This window comes from Protopterus annectens, chromosome 2.part0 (assembly GCF_019279795.1).
Source record: "Protopterus annectens isolate FY-2018-M chromosome 2.part0, PAN1.0, whole genome shotgun sequence".
NCBI classification, from domain to species: Eukaryota; Metazoa; Chordata; order Ceratodontiformes; family Protopteridae; genus Protopterus; species Protopterus annectens.
In genome coordinates this window covers 738,180,272-738,207,771 of record NC_056728.1, presented here as the reverse complement: position 1 = coordinate 738,207,771, position 27,500 = coordinate 738,180,272, and the positions used below count along the sequence as shown (strand labels likewise).

At 40.6% G+C, this 27,500-nt stretch overlaps 1 protein-coding gene across 1 annotated transcript in view; it reads left to right on the top strand.

The window, feature by feature from the left end:
* MANBA (mannosidase beta) overlaps positions 1–27,500 on the top strand; it is an 894,686-nt gene that overhangs the window by 47,916 nt on the left and 819,270 nt on the right. The window contains exon 3 of the mRNA XM_044061058.1: positions 26,086–26,191. Within this exon, the coding sequence (XP_043916993.1) occupies positions 26,086–26,191 (106 nt within the window). The remainder of the gene's footprint in view (positions 1–26,085; positions 26,192–27,500) is intronic.

Sequence of the window (27,500 nt, the reverse complement as noted above, 5' to 3'; positions counted from 1 at the left end):
GTTCAGTTTTATTTACTGTTTAAAAAAGTTTTCTGTTCAGTTCCCAGTTAATTTCAGTTAAATGGGTTGGATGGTAGCCAGCTTGTTTTCATAACACTGTTGATTGACACTCTTTTGTTCAGTCATTAGTGTGTGATTGGTTAGCTTTTCAACAAAAGGATGATTTGCTGTAGAGACTGGATAAGCAGTTCACAAAGAGACAATGGGGAATATATGTGTATCTCCCAAATATGCAACAAAGTCTAGAAGATTTAGGTTCTTTGCCTGGAAGTGTTTATATAGGTATTTTTATATCCCAAGTAGACTCCAAAGAATTTTTCCTCAAGTGGATAGTAAATGTTGGAGGTGTGACGGGCAAGAAAGAGGTAGCTGGGAACATATTTTTTGGAAGTGTGATGAGCTGGCAGACTTGGAATTCCCTGCAGACCGCTCTGTTGGAGATGCTGGGTGAGCAGATTGGACTGACTGAGGAGATGATTTTTTTGTTATGCTACAGAATCTGAATGGCCTAGACATAGTAAAGCCTTGCTGACTCTAATTATGGTGGCTGCCATAAAAGCATTTACTAGAAAATGGAAATCAAAGTTTAGATCAACTTTACTAGAAGTAGTGAAAATAGTAACAGATAAAATAACTGGAATTGGGATCTTTAGAAAAGGGAAGGAGCAAACTACATAGGGAAAAATGGGAATTGTGGGAACAATATATGCAGAGCCAGGAACAAGGTTAAGAGGCAGGATTTGAATAAGCTACATAATGCTTAACTGACAATGACTGGATGGTTTGTAAGTGATTGTATAATGTTTACAACTATAGTTGTTTCAGTGGTGTCTGTGATGTAAACTGTAACTGAAGTGATATCATTGTGTATGTTTTTCATTTATATAAATGTAAGATTGCCTTTGTCATATGTATAAAATTAATAAAGATGTTTGGGAAAAAAAAGGATGAATTGCTGATTACTGAGGATATCTCCTTTTCCTGTGTGTTGTAACCTTGAAATTGGGAGATATAAGCAGAAGGGGTGTAGGCATGTAACATTTCTCAAGGGGAGTACCCCCTGCGGAAATTTTTCTCTCTTCACTGATTTTTGTCTATTATTTCCAAGTATTGTTCGTATCCAAGAACTTTTGCTCATTTGTGATTGAACTTGTGCGAGGTGATCACAAAAGAGTTAGACTTGTTAGGGAGCTCGATAAATTCCCATTATGAGCAAATCTGAATTCCTAACTTTTGTATTGTACAACATTGAGAGATGACATCATCGGGTATCCCCAGCATCAAGAATATAGACTTGAAGTGCAAGTGTGATTAATGCATTGTTGTGCCTACCAGTTTATTTCAGAAAATTTGGGAATAATAACACACACATGGATCATATTCTGGTGTGATTGGGACTGAAACCTGTTGACAGAAAATCTGGACATTTGTTCAAATGCCAAAAGCCAGAGGAGACGAGTAGGCATTACAGAGGTTTCTAGGAGTGTTGCATTACAAGGTTTGTACCTAATATTTCTGAGGTAACTGTGCATCTTAGAGAAATCTTTTAGAGGAAAATGTAACATGAGAATGGAGCTTTTAACAGAATAAGAGTTTTGAAATACAAGTAGTTACAAATGCATCACTATAAAAATATTGTGATGTTGATAGCCAGATGTATTGTAAGGTGATGCCAGTCAGACTTTTATAGGAGGTGTGATCTTTCAGAATATACCAGTTGCCAGTGGGTCAAGAGCAGTTACAGATGCTCAAAAGAGGTTTTTTTAAAGAAAGTAAAGGATGCATTCACAATTTGACTGTGAGAAATTCCATGAGTATGTCTGTTGACTTGTTCAATATTTAAGTTTTCCTCATGCCTCCCTGGATATGCACTTCTGACTGGGTGATGTTCTTCATGTTTCACTGTTGCAGTCATCACTTGTGGGTTATCCCTGCTGGGTTGTAGCTCTTAATCAGGCTATCCATCTTCCCTACCTTCTTTCTAAGCCCACAAAATGGGGGGAAAGGATTCTTCATACATTAGATGTGCACAGGCAGCTTAGCTTAGATACTATCTGGATAGGACCAAGTCTTTCAGAAAGACTAACCACCTGCTGGTCAGCTTTGCCCTAGGGGCAGAGGGGAAGCCTATATCCAAACAGACCATTTCTAAATGGATATCACATTGCATCCATTTCTGATACTCCCTTCATGGGAAGATACCTCCCAAATCAGTCAGAACCCATTCTACTAGGGCAGCATCAACATCCACTGCCTTCTAAGAAACGTTACTACCAAGGATGCTGTAGAAGCTGCCACCTGGCATCTGTTCACACCTTCACAAAACACTACCAACTGGCTATTTTCTCCGAATCCAAGGCAGGCTTTCCTTCAGCAGTCCTGCAGGGCATTGTGGCTTCCACTTAAAGCAGTGCAAGCTTAGACTCTAGCTTCTTTCCTTCCTTCCTTCCACCCAGCTTTTCAGCTTTGGGAATGTTCCCACAAGTGATGACTGCAACAGTGAAAAATGAAAAACATAGTACTGTTGTGTACACTTACCATGAATGTAGATGTTCAAGTGTATTCACTGTTACAGTTCTGTTTCCCTCCCACCTTCCCCCCTTTTTATTTCCATCATAGCTAATGGCCTACTCCAGGTTGGCCTTCTTCAGGCCTTCTTGGAAGGGCTTCTATAGGTTTGGGGCAAGAAAAACTGATGTAATGGGTGCCTCTCTTTATAGCCCTGATGACCTGACATCAGTGTCAGGCGACCTGCAGCTGACGTAGAAGGGAAATCCTTTACTCTGGTATTCGGGCCAGCCATGGGCTAACCAGCAGAGATAAACCACAAGTGATGACTGTAACAGTGAATACACTCGAACATCTACATTTATAAGTGTACACAACTGTACTTTCTGAGGCATTGTAGCAATTGCCTCATGTATACTGATAGTCCACTTTAACGCTGGAGGCAAAACTCTCCCAAACAACCAAAACTAATCCTATAGAGCTTGTTAGTGACTGTTGCACCATACCTATTGTACAGAATAAAGACCCTGCGCATCAAATTACTTATGCTGAGACACTTAACAGGTAACCTTCCGAAAACACTAAGACCTCCTGCACAGTACAGTCAAAGAAAGGGTTCTCAGCCATCACATAGACACTCCGTTAAAACACCACCCACAACTACACATAGTAACACTGTCCAGTGCCTCCACTACTAAGCCCTTTAAGGCAAACCAGCACACAGCCTAATTTCGTGGTCATTGTTGATGTTATAGTGAGGTACACAGATGTCCCCCTCAACAGACTGAATTAGGAGAGAGTCATGGTTAGCTGCCTTTCTGGGGCTATGATCCGTCAAGTCACACAGGCACTCTGGTCATTGAACCACAGGTACCAGTATAACTCTGTCATAGTCCATGTGGGTGCTAATAACCTGAGACATGCCTCTCTTGACTGTATGAAGCGAGACATGCATGATCAAGCTAGCTGACTGTGTGTCAGGCAGGTATGAAGCTAGCACTGAGCAATACCTTCTCCAAGGACGATGCTGTGTTACCAACAGAAAATGATTGATTTTAACAATTGGCTTAGCTTCTGGTGTCACTCCAGGGGGTACATTATTTGACAGCCTGGGAGGACATGGTTGACAGACCACTCTGCTTTGCCAGGGAAAATCTGCACTTATCCCCTCTAGGCTTTTGGATGTTAGCAAAGACCTTTTCAATCCCCATAGTGCCGTTTTAGGCAATGGCCAAACTGATAAACCTACCGACTTAACTGAATCTATAACAATGAAGTGAACCCCAAACAAGCTGAATATCAGGAACAATCACAGTCCGTGGTAAATCCACGCCAAGAACAACTGAATCTATGAAGGAATATCTGAAGGTGGTACTGCTCAATGCTAGAATTCTTAACAAAAAAACTCCACTCCCTGCAAGCCTTCCTCTCCCTGGAGAGTATAGATATCTGCATAGTAGTGGAGTGGTTTTAAAGTCACAGAGAGTACCCTGACAATACAAGGTTATAATGCTTTTCACACCTTTAGACCAGCTGCTGCACAGGACAGAACTAAATGTGGAGGAGAGTCAGCCTATATTAAGACTAATTTCACATCCAGACTAGTTAGTATATGACCCACTGGAACTCATACATACTATATCCTTGCAACATATAGGTCCCCCTCCATGTCCCAGGAAACCCATACTTCTTATCTCAATATACTAAAGTCAGTCACCATTCAAGCCCGTACAATACTCATGGAGAGCTCAACTATCCCTCTACAGATTGGAAATCATACACAAATTCTAATGCACAAGCCCAGCGATTTTTAAACTTTAATACCAACATCCTGCAAAAGTTGTTCCATTCTCCTTCCTGTGGTACAAACATCCTTGACTGTGTACTTGCGAATGTGGGGTGGGGGACAGTGTTCCTCACCCGGTGTAATATCTTTGCTCGTGAGATCTGACCATAAGGTAGTATTACCTGAAATAAAAATTAGGAACTATTCCAAGGCTAATCTGTCCCTTTTAAGCAATACCTTGGTTAAATTTCAAGCACTCCCAAACCCAGTAAACACCATAGAACACACTGAGCTATTTACAAAATCTCTGTACAGCCCTATTGATAGCTGTATAGACCTAGCTGTGCCCACTCGTATTCAGAATAAGACAAACTCAAAAGACAAGCCACCGTGGTGGAATCACATTATCAATCAGTTATATAACAAAAGAAAAAATTCTTGGCTAAGCGTAGGAGGTACAAAACCATACATACTAAAAGCCCCCCCAACCAATCTAAACAGGTAGCTAAGAGGGGTAATTAGTATTCTAAAGGGTAAGTTTGAAGAAATATTTAGCTTTTCAGGCAAAGAACAATCACAAAGCTTTCTAGAGCTATGTCTGTAACCTCAGAGGAAATAGACAACAATGCACAGAACTTATAGTAAATGGCATCACACACACTGAACCGGAAGCCATTGCCAACCTTTTGTCTGACAGGTTCAGCTGAAATTTCTCCACCTACTTCCCCGGATAATCCAAGGGAAATATTACATAACATAATCCCCCTAACCATTACAAGACAACACATCATTAATGCACTTTCCAGTGCCAAAACACCGCATCAGTTGGCCATGATAACATCCCGGGATGTTTAATAAGTAGCATAAAACATGATCTGTCTGGTCCACTTGAATCACTTTTCAACTGGAGCCTTCAGTCAGGTTTTGTGCCCAAGGAATGGAAGATGGCTGCAGTCATTCCGCTGCACACAGGAGATCCAACTACTGATCTGGGTAACTACTGGCCCATAAGTCTGATAAGCCTCGTATGTAAGGACATGGAAAGAATTGTCATGGATATAAGTTAGGATATAGGTAGTGTAGATTAGAGAGCAAGTGCTATGTGCTGTATCTTTAAAGAATTGCAGTTAGTCTGTATGTACGTTACTTTAAGTCAGTAAACTTCCATCGTGATGTGTTTGTATAAAGTAAAGCTGCTTAAAGAGAACGCACAAAGACTCCTCTATTGTGTCCAGTGTAGGAGAGTGACAGGTAACCTGCAAATGCTGGACCCATTATAGTTCAGCTTTGTTAAAAGAAGGTCATGCCTATTAAATCTGGTGGATTTTTTTGAGGGTCAGCAAAGCACTGGATGAAGATAAGACTGTGCACGTAGCTTACTTCGACCTGGCCAAGGCTTTTGACACAATACCCCACTCATGCATTAGAGACAAAAATTGCTAATTTAGGTATAAAACCCTTTTATAACCCACTGGATAGCCAGCTGTCTCAGTTCTAGAACCCAGGAGGTTAAAATAGGTAAGGCCACCTTCACCAAGAGGCCATTCACTAGCGGAGTCCCACAGGAATTGGTACTGGGCCCACTGCTTTTTGGTATCTTATTTTTATGAAATGGAAACAAAAGTTGAAGGTTCATGGATGACTAAGTTTGCAGATGATTTTAAGGTGGGGGTTATCAACTCCCTTGAAGACACTAGCATTCTTTGAGAAGGTATCGCTCTAACTAGTAAGTGGTGCCAAAGCCATGGTCTTGAACTCAGTAAGAAATGCATAATTGTATCCTTTGGGAAATCAACCATCCCAGCTAATTACCTTGTTAATAATACACTCCTAAGAGTTGACCCAGTGGTCAGGGATCTGGTTACACATATAGACAGTAGCCTTACCTTTGTCCACCACATGGTCACAGTGGGGAGGAAGTACTTTTATGTTGCACAGCTTAAAAAATAAGGGCATGGCAACTAGGTCCAAAGAGATCATTATCCCACTGTGCTGTGCTGTTATCAGACCAATCATAGAGTACAATGCTTCCTTTGTTATGTACCTGACCAGGCATGTGCAGCAACTAGAGCGACTTCAAAGGTTCCTTACAAAAAGAATATATAGCATAACCACCCTGCCTTATGCAGAGTGCCTTAAAGCCCTTTTCCTCTAATCAGTCTCCTATAGGTTGCTGAGGGGTCATCTATGGCTGGCTTACAAGGCATCCACAAACCTCAGACTTGTGAATCTCCTACATATTTGTAAGTCAAACAGTACAGAAATACAAGGTCTAGGCACCTGAATTCTGTCTGTGACATAAACTGAACATGCTGGGGAGACAGATATGTGTCCCAGAGACTGTCCTTCCAACGAACCAGGCTTCCCATTCATGTGAAGCTGAGTTTGTCTGTTGGCTTGTTTAAGTGCAACCTAGACAATTGGATGGGGAATAGAAGATTTACACCGGGCCTGGCACCCATGTCCCTCATGGACAGAGGTAGCTTATAAACGCCTAGCTGTCAGTGTCCTCTTTGGATGCAGGACATCATTATTCTTCCGGGAAAACTTGGCTAGACTTGGGCCCCTTGGGTCTTTAGCCTAGTAATACTGTATGAATCTATAGCAAAAAAATTACTGGTGGGGGGGGCAAACCTTCTTCAAAACAAAGAATATTAAAAAAGGCTTTTTTACAAGGCGTCTATTTTGAGACTACAGAGGATGTTATTTTAGTCTACAGAAGTATGTAAAAACGGAATGCACACCATGGAAGGTGTGTTGAACAACTGATGAGTAGAAAATATTTACCTGAAAAGAAAGAAAATTGTTAGAATAACTAAACATTTTTTAAGCAGTTCCACACTTAACAATGGCACAAGAAAAAGTAAAATAATTTTGGAGTTGTACTGACAGTGACTTAAAATGGAGTCCTTGAAAGACATTACAAAGAGGGGAAGGCTTGAGTAGAAATCATTGGTGAGGAAAGCAATTCAGTCTTGTTTTTCATTTATAAAATAAATAAATTGTGCCCTGGTCTTAATATTTAGAAACTGACAAAGTAATGCTTCCTATTCAACCAAAAAAATGGATATCTGAGAGGATAGGATGCAGGTGTTGCACCTTGGAATGATAAAATGCAAAGAGAGAGAGAGTTGATATGCTGGCCAGGAATGTCGGCTCTAATAGAACAAAGTAGTGCATGCTGTGACAACCTAAAGGAAGAAATGCTAACATAGTCAGTTCTAGATTATTTTGTAGCATCAAAACTGTATACAGATGTGTTCAGTATTACACAATGCTTCTGTCTCGTATATAATATAGATGTTCCATAAGTGCGGGCATGATTAGTACATTAATATCTTCATCATTGTTACAAGAAGAGATAATACGTGAATAAAGGTCCTGAATGGTAGAATCAGGAATTGAAAACATTTGTGCATAAATTTAAGTTCAGATATAGAACATTAAGTCCATATGTTCCACAGATCAGTGGACAGTTGGATCTAGCAAGGTAGGAAAGTTTCTAATGAACAAAGAGCTGTAGCAAAAACCATGAAGATAGTCATCTTGTATTTCTGGAATATGGGAATGCTGCAGTGTGGGATCTCACTGTTTCACCATCTCACCTGTTAATGCAGATTACTTTGTTCATTTGCATTGCTGTTGCCTGAAAATATACACAATGTAGAGAAAGTGCTGCAAAGAAATCAACAGTTTCTACCACAGTTGTACTAATGAAAGTTGGGAAGCTACAAGATTTATAGGTTGAAAGAGTAAGAATACAAAAGCCATGGGAATGACAGCAGCCTCATGATGAAGTAGGTAGCCCAGCAGCTACACCGTGGTCCTTTGTGAGGAAGAAGAAAAATATGTAAAACATTGCAGGCATTTGTATAAGACCGATATAATGAACTCAAAGTTTCAGGAAGAATAGCAACAGGAAGTGTCACAAGCAGCCCAGTGAAAACTGTGATAGTCAAGAGTCAAGACACAAAGCTCAGCTCAAAAATAAAACCAGAAGTGCAACATAGTCAGTCCTATTAGATAGTCCAAATGTGTAGAGCATTGCAGAATCCATGCAGATATATGTGAACTGTTCCACAATGTCGATTCTAATGCTTGAAAAATGTAATTTATTAAAATGATTTTCAGATTTGTTCATACATTTTGTTTTGATGTAAACAGCCTATATCATGCTTAGTATAGTGCTAAATTTATCTTGTTATGATCAGTATAGCTTAATACATGCTACCTCATCGTTTTTAGAAAAGTGGGAATTCAGATGTAATGCATATAGAATTTTTTTGAAAATATTTTTATTAATTTTCAAAAAATAAGAAAAACATGCATATAGATTTTAATGGTAATGAATAAGAAAAACATGCATATAGATTTTAATGGTAATGATGTAATGATTTGTGTATCATGTTGTGTATTTTCATTCTAGAGAATTCAGACTGCACACCTCACTAAGCCAGAGCACATCTTCAGTAAACCTTTGTCATGTAGTATGTATCCTGACTTACACGAGAGACTGGCTGAGAGATAGGCCCTCTTTACAAACCAACATTTATTCAAGATGCTGTCCTTGTACACACATGCATTTGCACCTACTGGCTGTGGTGACTTCATGGACCTGTTTTCCCCAGATACAGATATTCAATGTCAGAAGCAGTGTTAACATCCATTTAGATATGTGATGCTGACAGAAGCATGTTTAATACCTTATCAGGCATGGTATACATGTTCATATTACCCTACTGTCTCCACAGTAACCTCCTGGTGGTGGTGGTATAACACTAACACAGATTCTATTTTTCAAAAACAAAAGACAAACCAAAAATAAAACACAGGCAACTGGTTTATTTTCCTGAACCAGTTGACAGATTCTGTTTCTGCCACATTTGTATGCACTGGCCCGCCAGCTACTGTGTCCACATGTTATTACTCAGAAAATGCTTTACCCTCTATATTGTATTTGGCATGGGAGACTCATCCTACTGAAAGTCTCAAGCATTTGACTTTCTGTCCTGTTCTGTTTCCGTGGCATCTCTTGGTACACCTGTTGTATACAAAGTTTTAGCCTTTCCATCCCACAACATGTAGTAGTACAGCTTGGCACAGGATGCAACATCCAACGAGCCTTATCTGGATCATGTGTGACTTTCTGCCCAGTGTAGCTAGGCATATGAACTGCCACTTCAGAATACTAAATGTTTTCTTGTTGACTTATATTTTGAGACGTGTGCTTTGATCGTCCTGTTCTTTTAATATTGTAAGGGAAACTTCAAGTATGTTATAAAAACAATTTGTTTAAGGTAGCTGTATATACAGTACAGGGTGTGTTTGTATTTTGCTGTAGAAACATGTTTATCAAGTGAAATTATGTGACCCATTCTTATTGAATTCATGCGTACCAACCAGATCCCAGTGTGGTACCATTCATTTAGCTGCACTTGTTACATATGGTTCCTCGGTCTCATATGGTCATTATACATAGTGTTGGGGAGCTGTATGCAGACATTAATGCTGATTCCATACAAACTGTGCAGTATTTCAAGCGCCATTTTGTGGGGCATCTAGGGATCTGTAAGCCCACTTAGGTGAAGTTGATGGTAGTAAGCCGTACTTGTAGGCTTGCTGCTTTGGAGAATGCCTGCAAGGCACATTGCAGTGTTCATAATGAGTATTGAATAATATTATGTTCTCATCCACATGCCGTACCAAACAGGTGACCAAATTCATAAGCTGTCAGTGTGAGAGTGCCTACTCTACACTCCAGATGTCTCCAGTGTGTTCTCATTGTTAGAAGACATATGACTTTGACACAGTTTTTAAGCTGGAAGATAGTTAAAAGATAGTCGCACACTGCAGTAAGGTGGGAAAGTCCACATGGCGCATGTCAAGGATCTGGTTAAAGATGATTATTTTAACCCTGTCCTGGTAATGATCTCTTGCGTTTTCATGGACATGTGGTCTGTCTTGTGTGCAAGCACTGGCCTTAGTGCATTCATATTGAACATGTGGTATCTTCATAAAGCATTTTTGTCTTTGCTGATATTTAGCTCTTTCTTTCATTCACAACTGCATACTTTACTTGACTGTTCTGCATATTGCTTGCCACCTTTTTTGCATGTGCTGACTTTTATTCAAAATTTGGAGAGGTGTGGAATTGAGTAACTTTTCATCAAAAAGGAAAGAGAATTATTTCAATTCTGCTTTAGCCTAATGGTTGGGTGTCTGCATTTTTTACTTTGTTCTGGGACTGGGACCTTAGTTTTACATCTAAATTTACAGTTGTGGAAAGATTGTGTTTCTGCATTATTCTGCACTTCCATTTCCACAAGTAAAATTACTTGTAAAAGCTATCTGTTTGTACTTTAAAGCCTGCTGCACCATAGTCTTGTAGTTTAATTAACAGCTGTGGCAGCACTGTGTACTACTTCTGAATTTGAGCATTAGTCATAAACAGTGCGCCATAAAATGTAGTAAGAAGTTCAATAGTGAGGGAATAGTCTCTGCTCCAGCTTGTGTTTCAGTGCATTTATATTCTGCTTGTCATTTACCTGCTTAAAGTTCTCTGCCCCATCCACCACTAACATATTAAGCTGATGTTTCTGAAAGCGCTCCAATATCAGCTTTATTTGATTAGATGCCCCTCTATTTAACCTACTTGTTCCTTGAAATTTGTTTCCCAGCCCTCCAACACGTTTGCTGTGGTGGTTGTATAAGGCTGTGTCTCTGGCCTCCACCCCTTATGGTAATCTGATTTCCAAAGTCCCTTCCTTCCCCTTTTAGTGCTACTGTCTGTTGTATAAGCTGTTTATGTACAATACTAACCGGTTGTTTTCCCTAGACCCATTATACTGAGTGCCCACAAAGTAAACCAGTGTTGCTCTTGAGTAAACCTCCATTACTACATATTGTCTCCTGCTTGTTTTCCCAGTGCTCAGCAAAACCTGGGAGTCCTAGCTTGAGTTCCAGAATTCTTTACTTGTATCCAGCACCATCCAGGCAAAGTTGAGTATCTTTTATTGTTAATACTAGTTTAAGTTATTTTGAGTGACAGCTACTGTTTTCTGTTTCTGTATGTGCATTTCATTTTTGTTGTCAAAAAGTGCTCTTCCTGTCACTGTTACTGGTGTAAGACTGTCTTGAAATCCCCTTCAGCAAGTTATTTCCAGCATGCTGTTTAATTGATTTGTGGTAGCATTGCACTTGAGGGTGTCTTCTGCTGTGTTTTTACATTAGGAAGTTGGGTTTATTCCTGTTGTGGCAGCAGGTGTTTGCCTGGTCAGTCCGAGTTGGGAAACATACAAAAGGACTCATAGTGTAGTCTCTCTATTGGTAAGAGAGCTCATTAGTTAGTTTTCTGTTTTTTCTGCACTGCTTTAAATTTTGTACATTGGAGTGGGTTAACAGTTCTCTGTACAGTGCCCATTTTAGGCAATGCCAAACTTGACAAATCTACTGGCATTCCAAAACCAGCTCAGTTGAACCTCATGGTGTTACTGCTTAGTGCTAGGAGCCTAAAAAAAAATGCACTCCCTCAATGCCCTCGTCACACAAAAAAATAGACATCTGTGTTGTTACCAAGACATGGTTTAAAGAGGCAGAGAGTACCCCGGCAGTGCAAAGTTTCAGTGCCTTTCACACGTTTAGACCAAGAGCTGCACAGACAAGGGCTAAAGGAGGAGGTGTCTCAGTATACATAAGTAACAAGCATACCTCTAGGGTGGTCAAACAGGATGACATGCTGGAGTTCCTTCACTTGCAGATCACCATAGACAAAATCCTGTACCAGATCCTAGCCAGCTATATGTCATTCTGCATGTCCCAAGAAGCTCACAATACATACTAGGGCCTACTGGAGAAACTTGCCATCCAACCTAACACCCTAGTCATGAGAGACTTCAAGAATCCTATATGATGTCCTTACAGTCATCACTGCAGTATTCATTACAAATGGCAGTATTCCTTACAAATGGGATTCCCTGCTGTGAATCCCACTGTATGGCTGGTTTACCAAAGTCTACCATTGCTTTAAGGTACGCTGAATGTCAACTACATACTCCTTGCATAGCATAGAGCATAAAGGTGACATTCAGGCATACCATCCTCAGAACTTCTTTGCCACCAGTCCAAATGCTGTTTTTGACTGTCTGTATGTTGCCTCTGTCTGTTTTTTTTTTTTGCTGTTTTTCTGTTTGTTGGCATTCCAGTGATTACTCCTGTTTGCTGAAGTCGTCACTATTGCAGATAAGTACCCCTTTGGGTTTTTTGTTCTTTTTCTGATTATTGTATGCTGTTTGGGGGGTTAATGTCATCCAGGAAGTGTAAATGCCATTGTGAGAGACTGATTCCCCATAAAGACTGCCATAATAATTGTCTTTTTCACATAGGAGCTGCTCACGACCATACATCTTGTTCAGTTTGTCAGGTATTTGCCCCTAAAACTTTTCATGGAAGGCTTTCTTCCCTTTTATTGTATCTTGAGAACCACTGTCTTAAGCTTCTTGCTAAAGATGGATGGAACTTCCTGCCCCAAGGATCAGCCATCACGGAAGAAGAAGGTGCAAAAGGTAAGAACGGAATCTTCTGGTGTCCAGCCTCTGCCGGGAGTTTCTCCTGAGGTTATTACAAATCCGGAGACTTGCCTGGTTGTATTGTCAGAATTCTCTGCCATGTCTGGATTGGAGGTCGGCAAAGATCTGACAGGCAGCACATCCAAGGCTATGCAGGGGTCCATTGCGGGTGTTCAGGTGGAACCACAATTAATTATTTCCGAGGGGTCTGGGGGGTTCCACAGTTTCTTTTTAAGAAGTTCCTACTACATTGTGAAATGCTGTCCTGAGTCCGTGCCTTTTCAGGTTTCTAGGATGGACGTCCCCTTAAAGAAACAGAAAACTAATCATGTTTTTTCTGCTCCTAGGGAATCCAAAAAGTGAGTGGGAGGCCTTCACCCAGGGGTTATCTAATGCTTTACTGTCATTAAGGCCTCCTCAAGGGGTTTATATTCTTGCTCCTCCTTGGTCGTCTTCTTCCCCTAAAATGCCCAAAGAATTGAATTCTGAGGAAGAGTTGGATTCTGATGAAGAATCCCTTGCTTATTCTACCCAGATTCCTTCTCCTTTAGACTATGGGTCTGAGGAGGAGGAGGACTCTCATACTCTAGATAATCCTTCTGAGGAAATTTCCTTTGGGCATACAATCTCTAGAATGATGGAATTTAAGTGGGATTGTGCCCAGGTTTCGGATATCTATAAGAGGTGCTATAAGTTACTGCAGATGGAATCGCCTAAACCTGCGGCTGCTTTATTGGATATTTTTTCCAATGCCTCTAAAGCGCTGATTCTCTGCCCCAGCTCCCAAGAAGTCTGATAGGTTTTATAGGGTGCCTGAGGATTGTTCCTTTTTGTTTAAATGTCCTGCTGCTGATCCCTCTGTGGTGTCTGTAGCCTCTTATAAGCCATCTCACTTGCTTCCTTTGTCCAAGTTACTGCCTTCTGACAAGGACAGTAGGACCATGGATAAGCTGGGTAAGAAAATGTTTATACTTCAGCTACCCTAGCTTTTAAGGCTATTAATTATCCAACCCATATCTCTAGGTATGTGTTGGCTGTTCTTTCTCAGGCTTGTCAGCTTTTTTCTGATCTTCCAGACTCTGGGAGTAAATCTTCTGCTCTTTCCTTGCTAGAGACTTCCTCTCAAGTAGTTCATCATTCTATCAAATGTAGTTCTGATATAGCAGATGTCTCTTCTAGTTCGGTTCTAAGCAGGTATTCTTGGTTTAGGCTTCAATCTTTACCCAGTGATGTTAAGGCTAAGTTGATGGATACTTCTCTGGATGATAAACTTTTGTTTATGGAAGCAGCTGATGGTTTACTTAAGTCTCTTCAGGACAAGGGGGAAGGCTTTACAGGTGCTTAAACAAGTCTTTGTTTCTCTTGTGTCAAAATTTCAGCAAAACTTCCCTTGTTTGTAGGCACTCACCCTCCTTCTAAAGGTAAAAAGGGTGGTTAAAGGAGGACTCCTAAGGCCACTGACTGCAGGGATTCTAAAGCCTTCCTTCCCTGACAAGCCAAGCATTGTCTGACTTATCCACCTGTTCCTAGCCACATTCCTCTTTCTCTTCACCTTTCTTTTTCTCCTTGTTTGGCTCTGAATCACCCAAGATTCTTGGGTTCTGTCAATTATTCGGCATGGGTACTTCATGGTCTGGATTTCCCATTCTCCTTTTGTGGGCATTCCTCAGCCTCCTCGGGAACAACTTCCTTTTATTTCTAGGGGTTCTTTGAGATCTCTTGTCTCAGGGTACTTTTCAAGAGGTGCCTGTGTCTCAAAGGGGAAAGGGTTTTATTCAACAATGTTTCTAGTGCCCAGAAAGAAATGTACTTTGAGACCTAGGATGTTGTCCCTTCAGTCCATTTTTCCTCTCTTGCTCCCTTGGGCCTTTCTGGTGTCTCTGGATCTCAAGGATGCTCATCTCCATATTCCGATCCATCCACTTTTCAGAAGATTTTTGCATTTCTGTTATGCTTCCTGGCATTTTCAATTCTGTGCTTTGCCCTTTGGCCTTTCTACTGCCCCAAGGCTATTCACCAAATGTCTCACTCCTGTGATTGCTTTTTGCAGGCTTCAAGGAAACGACATTTTTCCTTATTTGGATGACCTGCTGATTCAGACATCCTCTCCAGAGGGCCTTTTGCAAAATTCATTTTACCATTTCTCTTCTTCGGAGCCTGGGGTTCACGCTAAACTTCAGAAAGTCTTCCCTGACTCCTTCTCAGGATCATGTCTTTCTGGGTGGCAGAATTCAGATGGTACCAATGCTGACTTTCTTGCCTCCTCCAAAGGCCTTAACTCTCATTTCTTACTTTCAAACTGTTCTTTCCCTGGCCTCCATTACAACCAGAGAGTTTCTGAGAGCTTTTGGGTTCATGGCTTCCACAACTCCAATGCTCCCTCTGGCCAAACTCCACCTGAGGAAGTTCCAGTTGTTTCTGTAGTTGGTGTGGCTTCATCATGCACATTCTCTAGATTTTACAGTTCCTCCATTCCTGTGTCTCAAGAAAGAACTTCTGTGGTGGATTCAGCAGTTGTTTCTGAATCCAGGTCTCCCTTTTCAACCTCCTCTTCCTTCTGAGGATCTGTTCACAGATGGTTGAGATGTGGGATGGGGAGCAACTTTTGGCTCTTTGAGGGTTCAGGGAGTGTGGTTGCCTCGTTAACAGAAGGAACACATCAGCATCAATGAAATGAGAGCTCTTTTTCTGGCTTTTCAGGCCTTTCATCCTCTCTTCTCTCCAGGGCATCTCAAGGTATTCACAGACAATGCCACAGTTATATGGTATATCAACAAAGGGGGAGAAACAAAATCTTACCTTCTTTGCCGGCTGGCACTTCTGGTACAGGATCTGAGTATCAAGTGACTCTTCAGGCAGTTTATATTCCTTCAGATCAGATCATTGTGGCAGACACACTCTAGGAAGGTCCTTCAGTCAATCCCACAAATGGATGCTTCACAGGGATGTGTTTCTGGACATAGTGCACCAGTGGGGTACTCCTCAAGTAGATCTCTTTGCCTCCCATCTGAACAGACAACTTCCTCTGTTTTGTACCAGAGTTCCAGGTCCTCTGGTGTGGAAGGTGGACACCCTCTTATTTTCTTGGAAGGGGATGTTTCTTTATGCATACCCTCCCCTTTCTCTCATTCTGCGAGTCCTGTTCAAGATTCAACAGGATGCTCCCAAAATCTTGTTGGCGACTCCCTTTTGGCTGTGACAACACTGGTTCCTTGTACTTCTGCATCTAGCCAAGGACAATCATCACACATTATCTCACAGGGTGGATCTCCTTACACAAAGTAAGGGGTCTCTCATCCATTCCCACCTGTCCACGCTTCAACTGATACTGTGGGTGATAGGGTTTTTATCCCTCATAGACACCTTTTTTTTCTGAGGAAGTATTGCAGGTCCTGCAGGAGGCCAGGAAACCTACTACTAGGAAATCCTACTTGTCTAAATGGAAGAGGTTTTCTATTTGGTGTCTTTGACCTGGACCCACTTTCTGCGGATGTTCCTTTTGTTCTCTCTCATTTGTGTGAGTTGCTCAATGCTGATTTGGCATATTCTTCTATTAAGGTCCACTTATCAGCTGTTTCTGCTTGCCTGCTTTTAACTCCCCCATTTGCTTCTAGATTTGAGGATAAGCAATTTCTTAAAGGTGTCCTTAATATTAGACCTCCCAGGAAGCCTGTTCCTCCTCCCTGGGATCTTAATTTTGTTCTGGAAAAATTGACTGGCTCCTTTTGAGCCTGCTATTTCAGCTTCCTTGCAACATTGTTCTTTTCTTAGCTGTTACTTCTGCCAGATGAGCATCTGAGTTGCAAGCCCTTATGGCTTGTCTACCTTTTTTGATATTTCATGAGGACAGGGTGTCCTTATGTAGCAATTCTCCTTTCATGCCTAAAGTGGTTAATGAGTTGTCACTTAATCAGTCTATTCATTTGCCTACTTTTTCCCCTCACTGCAGTCTGACAGTGCGAGGGTGCTGCATACCTTAGATGTACATAGACAGCTCAAATTTTATTTGGATAAAACTAAAGCTATCCGAAAATCAGACCAGTTTCATTTCATCCTAGGTCTTTAGGTTTGGCTGTTTCCAAGCAAACTATTTCTACTTGGATTTCAAAGGCTATTTCCTTGTGTTACACTTTTCATGGTGAGAGCCTTCCTTCTTCTGTAAAGGGTCATTCTACTAGAACTGTGGCTGCTTCGGATGCTTTTTTCAAGAGCTTGGACACCGATTCTGTTCTTGAAGCTGCTACCTGGACATCTGTGCATACCTTTACCAAACATTACCAGTTGGATGTTATCTCTAGAGCTAGGGCTGGTTTTAACAATGCCATTCTTCATGGCTTCTTAGATGGCTCTGTTGCTGCTTCCTCCTCCCAAGTTTCTTCTTGAGCTTTGGCACTCTGCCATAAGTTATGAGTACTGCAGTGGTGAATGCAAGGACATAGTACAGTTGTGTAAAATCATACCATAATGGTAGATTTCCTTGCCTTTACCATCCTCCTAGTCTTTTTTCCTTCCTGGATGTGCAGGTTCTTTTTGGTTTTCCTTGGACTGCTGTTCCTACTGGGGCAATCATTTCTGAGGATGGTACGCCTGAATGTCACCTTTATGCCCCATGCTATGCAAGGAGTGTGTAGGTGACATTCAGCATACCTTAAAGCAACAGTAGACATTTGTAAACTGGGCGGATGGTGGACTTCACGGCAGGGATTCCCATTTGTAATGAATACTGCCATTTGTAATGAATACTGCAGCAGTGAAGGCAAGGACATCTACCATTATGGTAAGATTTTATACAACTGTACTTTCTCAACTATACAGGCACAGATTGTAAATACAACCACCCTTGGTGAAGTAGTGAATATGTCTGCTGAGGCTGCAATGTACTGGACCTTGTGCTCACAAATATGGGAGAATGCTGTACCCCAGTAATGTCTCGTTTTTCCTGATATAGTCCAACCATAAAGTTGTCTCCTTCAAAATCAACTCTGAAATCCAGTTAAAACAGTAATAGTTAGGAACTATTCTAAGACAAATGCCTTTTAAGTAATGATTTGTCAAAATTCAGTGTCCCACTAAACACTGAGAACACAGCACATATGCTGAATTTCTCAGAAGGTCTGTACAGCCATGTCAAACCACCCTGGTGGCATGCCAAATTGAACAGGATGTACAGCCAAAGGAAAGAACTTATGGCAAAAATCATGGAGGATAATTCTCATAAAGATTAAAAACTCTGTTGTCAACTAAATGGGCAACTAAGAGGGCTAATTAGGTCAAGCAAAGTCAACTTTGTGGTTAAGACAGCCTCACAGGTGAAAGATAGCCATAAGGCTTTCTTCAGTTATGTCAAACTTCAAGGGCAGCACACAACAATATGCTGAACTGGTGATTAATGATGCCACCTTTACCAAGCACGGTGATGTAGCGAACCTGTTAATGGACAAATTCAGTTCCAACTTTATCCCCCCACCCGTAACCATCCCTCAGAAAATATGAATGACTTGCAAATTGACTATCTGCATGTCTTGGTAGTGAATTGCTTCTTATGTAGCCAGTTGCATTTCCCCCCAGACAGTCTCCTACACACGTTACAGTTCCAGCAACAGTACCTAACCTGTCTGCCCTCCTGTGTTTCTCCCACCTCTATAGTAGTTGAAATGCCATTATGGCATGTATCTATTGTGCCCTAGTGGTCTAGTGTTTCTTCTACCCTCTGATCACTGTACTGCTGTTAATGCCAGTATGGCACTTTACTCCTTGATTCATTCCTAGTGTCCGGTGGTTTTCCCATTTCCTGATCTCCATTGTGATGTTAGTGCCATTACAACACTTCAATTTAATCTATCCTTGTAATAACATTTAGTCTAAGTAAACCAGCTAAGAGGTAACCAAGGCTTGGCAATAACTCCAGCATAAACCATACATAAAACAAACAAAATGTTCGTATTTGTAAAATAAGTCCTAGTTTTTAATTTGTATACAAAAGGCAAGTGCTTTTACATAAGCTTCGTCAGACTGTTAAAATTTGAAAAAAAAACATCATTCTGTCTTTATATAAACATCACATGTTAGATCTCATTAAGCAATTCAACATTTAAAGTAACATTCAGATCAAAGCACATAAAAATCAAAACCATTCAATTAAGTGCATATTTAAATAAAAAGTTGTAAAACTATAATTTCCTTACTTTTATAATATAGAACAAAACTTTGTAGGCAGCTTGTATAAATAACTTTTATATATAAATTTGCTGCTGCTATTTAAAATTCTTAGCAAAAATCTAACTCAATGCTTTTATACCATAATAACCATGCAGAGAGTATTTAAAAACATTCAGCGTATTTAAACCATACAATATATAAAATATGTATGTGTGTGTGCAGATGCCTATAGCACACTATACACTCATTATATGCCCTTCATTATAAGTCTAAAACTAAGCTTATTGGAATACGTTGTTATATTGTCCTTTTTAAAAATAATGAAGCCAGGAAATGCAACCAACCTTCAAGTCATATTTAGTGAGTACAGTTAACAAAATTGGCACATTCATCCATTCTACCATAATCATTCTATAAATGCAAATAGCTCCATCCGGCCAACCAATAAACCAATATATCTTTCATAATTCAAAATATAACTCATAATAAGTCTCTGCTGCTCATAAACGCTGCTCGTATAATCCACTGTTATTAGTGCTATATTTAATTGAAGAGGTGGTATCACCATGCTATTGAAACAATTTTTTTTTTTATCTGCTTTTACTGTATTTGTGTTTTTTCCTACTTTATTTTGCTTTTGCGTCATCTTAAAAGTACTCAATTGTATTTATTACTGCTTGGTGTAACTCATTCTAAGCCTTTTAGTTTAAGCACCTGGGCTTCAGACCAGTTTTACATTAAGAAGGTTTGTGGTGTGCACTGTAGTGGCAGAACAGGTAGCTTACATCCTTCTAAGTTGGGAACTGCTGATTGAGGGCTCAGTGTCTGTTATTCTAAAAGTGTATTAATTCTGGTTTAAGCACTTGGGCTTGAGGCCAGTTATTTTACATTAAGAGGGTTCGTGTTCTGCACTCTTGTGGGAGAAGAGGCTGGACTCTGTCCTTCTGAGCTGGGAATTTCTGGTTAAAGCTTATAGTGCCTGCATATTTGCACTGCTTCTCACTGAAATTGGTACACCTTGTTTGCTGTAGCATAGACTAGATCCAGGCCTGCTGAATCTAGCTTTGTTTGTATAACTTGAGCACTAATCCAGGCATTCTTTAAAGTATTCACTTGTATGTATTACTGCTGGTAGTAACTTGATTAAAGTGTAGCTATCATTTCTAAGTCTTTTGGATTAAGCACTTGGGCTTCAGACCAGTTGTTTTACATTAGGAAGGTTTGTGGCCTGCACTGTGGTGGCAGGACAGGTAGCTTACATCCATCTAAGTTGGGAACTGCTGATTGAGAGCTCAGTGTCTGTTATTCTAAAAGTGTATTAGTTCTGGTTAAAGCACTTGGGCTTCAGGCCAGTTATTTTACGTTAAGAAGGATTGCGGTCTGCACTCTTGTGGGAGGAGAGGCTGGACTGCCCTTCTGAGCAGGGAATTTCTGGTTAAAGGCTTATAGTGCCTGCATATTCTAACTGTTTCTTACTGAAATTGGTACACCTTGTTTGCTGTAGCATAGACTAGCTCCAGGCCTGCTGAATCTAGCTTTATTTGTATGCTTGTTGTTTGTTTATTTTCCCTGAAACGCTAATTCCACCTAAAACACAGCCTTTTAGCACTTCTGTGGATCCCTAGTGATATCTGCATTGCTTACTGTACTTATTTCCTTGTTTCACTTGAAAGAAAGTTACTGTTTGTTGTTTTTGCATTTAAGTTACCTGTAACACATTGCATTTAAGTTACCTGGCACTTGCTCACTAAAGCAATTATATAAGTCAGCTCTAAAAAATTAAAAGCACTACACCCTCACAAACTGCCCTTGAGTACCTTGTTCCCCATTGGCCCTTTTTTCAATTATAAAGGAATTCCCAATACTATTCTAGCATGTCCAAAGGTCAGTTGTCAATCTCCTCTCCGGTCCAGCTGGTGAATCTGGGAATCTCGAGGCAATGTTACAACTGCCTCATGTACACAGACAACCTTCTCCTCTTCCCAACAAATTCCAACACATGCGAGAGATGCAACCATATAGCCAAACTGGAGGCTAAGCTCTCTCAACTCGGTACTGGCGTAACCAGTCAGGAGGAGAAGGAAACCACACTCACTACAATTCCAGTCTCACATAGACCTACCACGACAACAAACCAAACACATAAACACACAAAAACATACTCGGAGGCTCTAAATAAAAATCTGCCTAAGCAGCAGAGACCTCCAAAGCAGACACCCAAGCAACCGCTACCCCAAAAAAAAAACACATGCAACACATAGCTCACAAAGCCAGTGTGCCAAACAGTCACAGCCCTTAAGGCTAAACAACACACCTGATACACTTGTAATAGGTGACTCTATTGTCAGGCACACTGACGTCCCGCTCACCAGGCTGAACAAGGAGAAGGTCACGGTGAGCTGCCTGTCGGGCGCTAGGATCCGCCACATAACACAAGCACTCAGGTCACTCCAAGGCAAGTACAAATATGACTCTGTCATTGTCCATGCTGGTGTGAATGACCTGAGATGCACCTCCCTGGACTACATGAAAAGAGACATAGAGGAGCTCTCTGAGCATGTAGCCCAGGCCGGTATGACCCTGACCTTGAGTAGCATCTTACCCTCACCAAGAATGATGCCACAATATGAAGACAAGATGATCAATTTCAACAATTGGCTTAAGTGTTGGTGTCATTCAAATGGGATCCAATGCCTGTCAGCCTGGGATGACATGCTCGACAAGCCACGATGCTTCGCTAGGGATGGCTTGCACCTGTCACCCTGGGCTTTCGGATATTGGCAAAGGCTCTTGCTACCCCATAGTGCCTTTTTTAGGCAGGGCTCAAAAGACAAACCCACCTCCATAGGTATCACAAGGGATAAGAAACTAAGAGTAATGCTACTCAACGCCAGAAGTCTAAACCTCAAGATGCACGCACTCGAAACTCTCCTTAGCATGGAGAACATTGATATCTGTGCAGTAACAGAAACCTGGTTCAAGGCTCCCGAGAGCACCCCAGCACTATCAGGTTATACCTCATACCATGCTTTTCGGCCCCAAAACTTGGACCGAACCACAAAAGAAGGGGGAGTATCAATATTCGTCAGATACCCACACCTCCAGGTTGGTGGCACAGCACGAAGCATCAGAGACTATCCATGTGCAACTAACTGTGGGTAAAACTGCCTTCCAGTTTATAGCCTGCTACAGACCACCCTCCCAAACACAGGAACCCCACTCGGCCTTCCTGAGAATACTGGAAAATATGAAGGTCTCTCCAAACACCATTATATTGGGCGACTTCAACTACCCAAACACAGACTGGGAGCATTACTCTAGCTCCAACACCCTAGCCCAAAGGTTCCTAGAATTTATAAACTCAAATGCTATGGAACAACTTGTTACCACTCCCACAAGAGGGGAAAACATACTGGACCTGATCATCACCAACATGGGGACACTATGCTCCAGACCAGAAGTGTATCCCTCACTGGTAAGATCAGACCATAAACTAATCTCACTGGATATTCACATCCCGACCCCACCCCCTGCCCAGAAAACCACAGTGAAAAACTTCTAAAGCAAATTTCACATGCCTCAAAACCGAGGCAAGATCCTTCAAAGCTCCCGGGCCTCTGGAAAATACGGCCCAGACCGCAGAATCCTTTATAAACGCATTCTATGAACACCTTTAGGAATGCATGGATCATGCAATCCCAAATAAAACCAAGACCCAATCCTCCAAAGGCAGATGTCCTGTCTGGAGGACCCCAGCCATAAACAAACTGTACAATAGAAGGAGGAAGCTACTACACGATAGAGCAAAATCCCGAAAAGGGAAGACATCTCTGATCAGTATTAGCAAAAAGTACGGGCACTCATAAAATCATCTAAGGTTAGCTTCGAGAGAAAAATTGCACAGGACACTAAGGATAATCACAAGGCTTTCTTTAATTATGTTAGGAACCTGGGTGGGAATTCCCAGATATGCTCAGAATTAGTCCAAATGACAAAAATACACCGAGCCCACAGACATTGCCAATATCCTAGCTGACAGGTTCAGTGCAAACTCCTCCCTCCCACCAAAAGGGCAATTATCTATCCCAACAGGGTGCTGCCCCTGACATCTCAGATGCTCAGGTAAGAGCCGCCTCTCCAAAGCAAAAACACAGCATCAATGGGACCAGATGGTGTCCTGGCTGCCCTACATGAACTCCAAGAAGAGCTAAACCCAAACATAAAACTACTGTTCAATCTTAGCCTTACTACAGGATATGTACCCAAAGAGTGGCGTACAGCAACAGTGGTCCCTCTCCACAAAGGTGGTGCCTCAACGGATCCTGGAAACTATCGCCCATAAGCCTGACTAGCTTGGTCTGCAAAGCTATGGAAAGGATCATCATGGACCTCATAAATAAAGATATTGGGGACCTACAGACACTGGATCCTACCCAGTTTGGCTTTGTTAAGGGCAGATCTTGCCTCTTAAACCTGGTCGATTTCTTTGAAACAGTCACCAAGGCCATTGACTAGGGAAGGTGGTCCACACAGCCTACCTGGACCTCACAAAAGCCTTCGATACAATACCCCACTCGGGCATTATAGATAAGCTCACCAGCTTAAATATAAACCCCTATGTCACTAGATGGGTTGCAAACTGGCTCAAGGACAGAACCCACATGGTTAGAATTGCTGGAGCTATGTCAGACTCCAAACCAGTTACAAGTGGCGTCCCACAAGGCTCAGTCCTGGGACCTCTCTTGTTCGATATATATTTCTCGGCGGTACAGGCCAACACGGAAGGGCTGTGGCTGACCAATTTTGCAGATGACTGCAAACTGGGTGCCATAATCAACTCTCCAGCCGACACAAGCATCCTCCAAAAGGGCCTCATAGAAACAGACAACTGGTGCCAAAGCCATGGCCTCAAGCTAAACGCCAAAAAGTGTATAGTCATCCCCTTTGGCATAAACAAAATGCCCACAAATTACCACATAGGTGGTAATCCATTAAGTACAGAAGAATTCATTAGGGACCTGGGGACCCAAGTTGATAGCAATTTCTCATTTGACAACCACGTGGCCAAAGTGGTTAGAAAAACATTTTATATAGCCCACCTAATCATGAAGGGATTCACATCTAGATCAGGGAAGGTCATCGTGCCTCTTTATTCATCCCTCATCAGGCCCATAATTGAGTACAATGCCCCTTTTAGGATGTATCTTACCAGACACCTGCAGCAACTGGAAAGACCCCAAAAGTACCTCACCAAGAGGATCAAAGGGCTCAAACAGATGCCATATGCTGCCCGGTTAAAGAAACTCCAGCTCTACTCAGTGGCATACCGCCTGCTCAGAGGCGATCTGTGCCTGATGTATAAAGCCATGTCCAACCCGGAATTAATGGACATGCTGCACCTCAGAAAATCCAAATCCCATCGAGCTACGCGCTCGAGAGACTTGAACCTCAGCACTGAAATAAATAGGACATGCTGGAGGGACAGATTCATAACCCAGAGGCTCCCTTCACTCTGGAATAAAATCCCAGTCCAGGTTAGGCAGAGTCCCACATTGACTCTCTTCAAGAGGAATCTTGATGAGTGGATGGGAGATCGTAGGTTTACCCCGGCTGTCACTTCTGTGTCACTGTTAGACAGAGGCACAGTATACTAACCTCAAAAAAAGGCATAGCAAAATTAATTTAAAATGGGTGGCGAAAACCAAACACACTCTGGCTAGGCTTATAAATGCCCTAGGGCAGATAGCCTAGTATGAACCTATGAACCTATATATAATAGATTCAGACGGTGTAACCGTCACACTCATTCACTGCATTATAATGAATATTTTGTGAATACTAGCAGTTCCACTCGATTGACCAACATGTCCTTTATAAATTAAAAAATAATAATGCATAGTTGGTCCTTGCTACGTATAATTGTAGTGTATGTATTAAATCAGCATTATATATTTTTTACTAATTTTAATGCTATATCTAATCTGAAAATTGATATCACAATGTTATTAAAGTATTATTACAGATATTCCCCTATAATAAGATATTAATTGTGAGCCAATTGGTATTTGTTACGTTGGGAGCGCCTTTTTACTTTTTTATTAATCTATTCTTGTGGTTTCTCCCACCCACTGATTCCTGTACTGCCATTGTTGTCAGTGCAGCACTTTGAGTAATTCATGGTGGTCTAGTGTATCCCTCCACCCCCAGTCCCATGACTGCTGTTGGGACTGGTATGACAGTGGGATGTAGACTAATCCTTGTTGGTCTTGTGCATCCCCATACCCTCTAATCCCTAAACCATGGTTGTGGTATGTAGTTGAGCACAGCCATGTTCAGTACCAAAATGTGGTGGGGATGACCATGCTGATCTACATGGCCAAGCATTTTCTTTATTCACTCATGCCTTCCTGGATGATCCAAATGATCCTTTTGGATTTGAACAATGAATTTTCTCTGAGGTTCTAATATTTTTAAATGTATGCTACCTGGTGATTTAACTCTAAAATATCCAACTTCTCACAGATGTGATTTGTACATTAATGAAAGTGAAGTTAATTTCTCTTCATTTCTCTGGATTTACTGGTGTCATTTGACAAGTGCTGTGCAGCACATTGCATTAACTTTACAAGCCTACTTGTACATATGACAGTTGATATAAAAGGCAGGTAACTGGCACATTTAAGTAGCCAGTTTTGTTTGTCTGTGGAGAACAGTCTACAGAAGAAAATCCAGGTATCTCTGTCACTATCTTGATTCTTTATTGTTTATGGAGGGGGAGTAGTTATGTCATATAGCTCTGAAGTTATGTATGTCACTAAGTGGCATCCACCTGTTTATTGACTAAATCTGTGAAATGTTTGTATTGTCTTACCAAACAACTGAGCTAGTATGGTGATGTGCATAGTAAGTTAAATGTATGTTATGGAAAAATTACTCTTGGAGTTCAATTGATGCTTAATACCAAAGTTTAGATTGTATTCCCAATTTATTTTTATTAGAACTGATTCTTTTTTTAACAGTTTTAAACAGTAACACCGACTATTTTTTTAATATTTTTATAATTAACAGCACTTGGCAGAAAGTGAATTTGGTATGTGAAGGAATGGATACAGTAGCTACAATTATCTTGAATGATGTTACTGTTGGAAAGACAAACAACATGTTCCTCAGATATGTGAGTATCCAGGCACTCTCGCAGTGATTTACCATTGTTGCTTTTATGTCATTTTTTTATATGTGTGTGTGTGTGTGTGTGTGTGTGTGTGTGTGTGTGTGTGTGTGTGTGTGTGTGTGTGTGTGTGTGTGTGTGTGTGTGTGTGTGTGTGTGTGTGTCTATATATGATATATATATATCTATCTCTCTCTCTATATCTATATATCTATATATCTATATAGATATATAGATATATAGATATATAGATATATAGATATATAGATATATATATATAGATATATATATATATATATATATATAGATATATATAAATATATATATATATATATATATAGATATATATATATATATATAGATATAGATATATATATGTCTATATATCTATATATATATATCTATATATATATATATATATATATATATATATCTATATCTATATCTGCACTTTTTTTAAAAAAAATACAGTATTTAATTTGATTTTAAACTGTGTTGAAGGTGATTTAAACTGTGTTGAAGGAATATTAACTGAACTGGCAGTTTTAACTCTGCTCTTCAGTAACTTGAACTGAAGTTAGTGTTTGCTGAATTTTGTTATTTGCTAGTAATTACAGGTGTGGGAGTAGACACATTCTTTGATTTCCTGTCCTTGCCTATTTAAGTAGTACAGTGTGAAATATTTTCTGCTTAAAAACCTCAGCTTTGTCCGGCTAAGAACTTGGTAATATTCAACTGGATATATAAGAGAATTTAAGTACCTTTATCTGCACTTTTTAAAAAAAAAAATACAGTATTTAATTTGAATTAAACTGTGTTGAAGGTGATTTAAACTGTGTTGAAGGAATATTAACTGAACTGGCAGTTTTAACTCTGCTCTTCAGTTAGTGGCCTTGAAACTGCCCGCCCCTCAGCCTGCCTCTGGGCCCATCTCATTTGCTCACTCAACTGAGTGCAGTGAGATCATATTCTGATTTCAGGCACTCCTACTGTGTACAAAGAGAGCATCTGTGAAACAGACAAAAAAAATTAAGCTTATTTCCTGCCTTTCCTGTTAAGTGGTATAGACTATTTGTAGGCTTCTGAGCCCCCAAGCCCTTCTGTGTTTGAGGGAAGCCTTCTAGCTTGTTTTTTTTCTTATAACTAGCCAGTTTTCTAGTTTCAGCACTCAAATCTGTTTCTTTGATCTCAGCACTTGTTCAGATTAAAAAAAAAAAAAAATTCATCTGCTTTTACTGTACTTGTGTTTCTACCTTCTTCATTTTATTTTTTTTGCCCTTTCCCGGAAAAAAAAATTTTTTTTACTTTTTTTTTT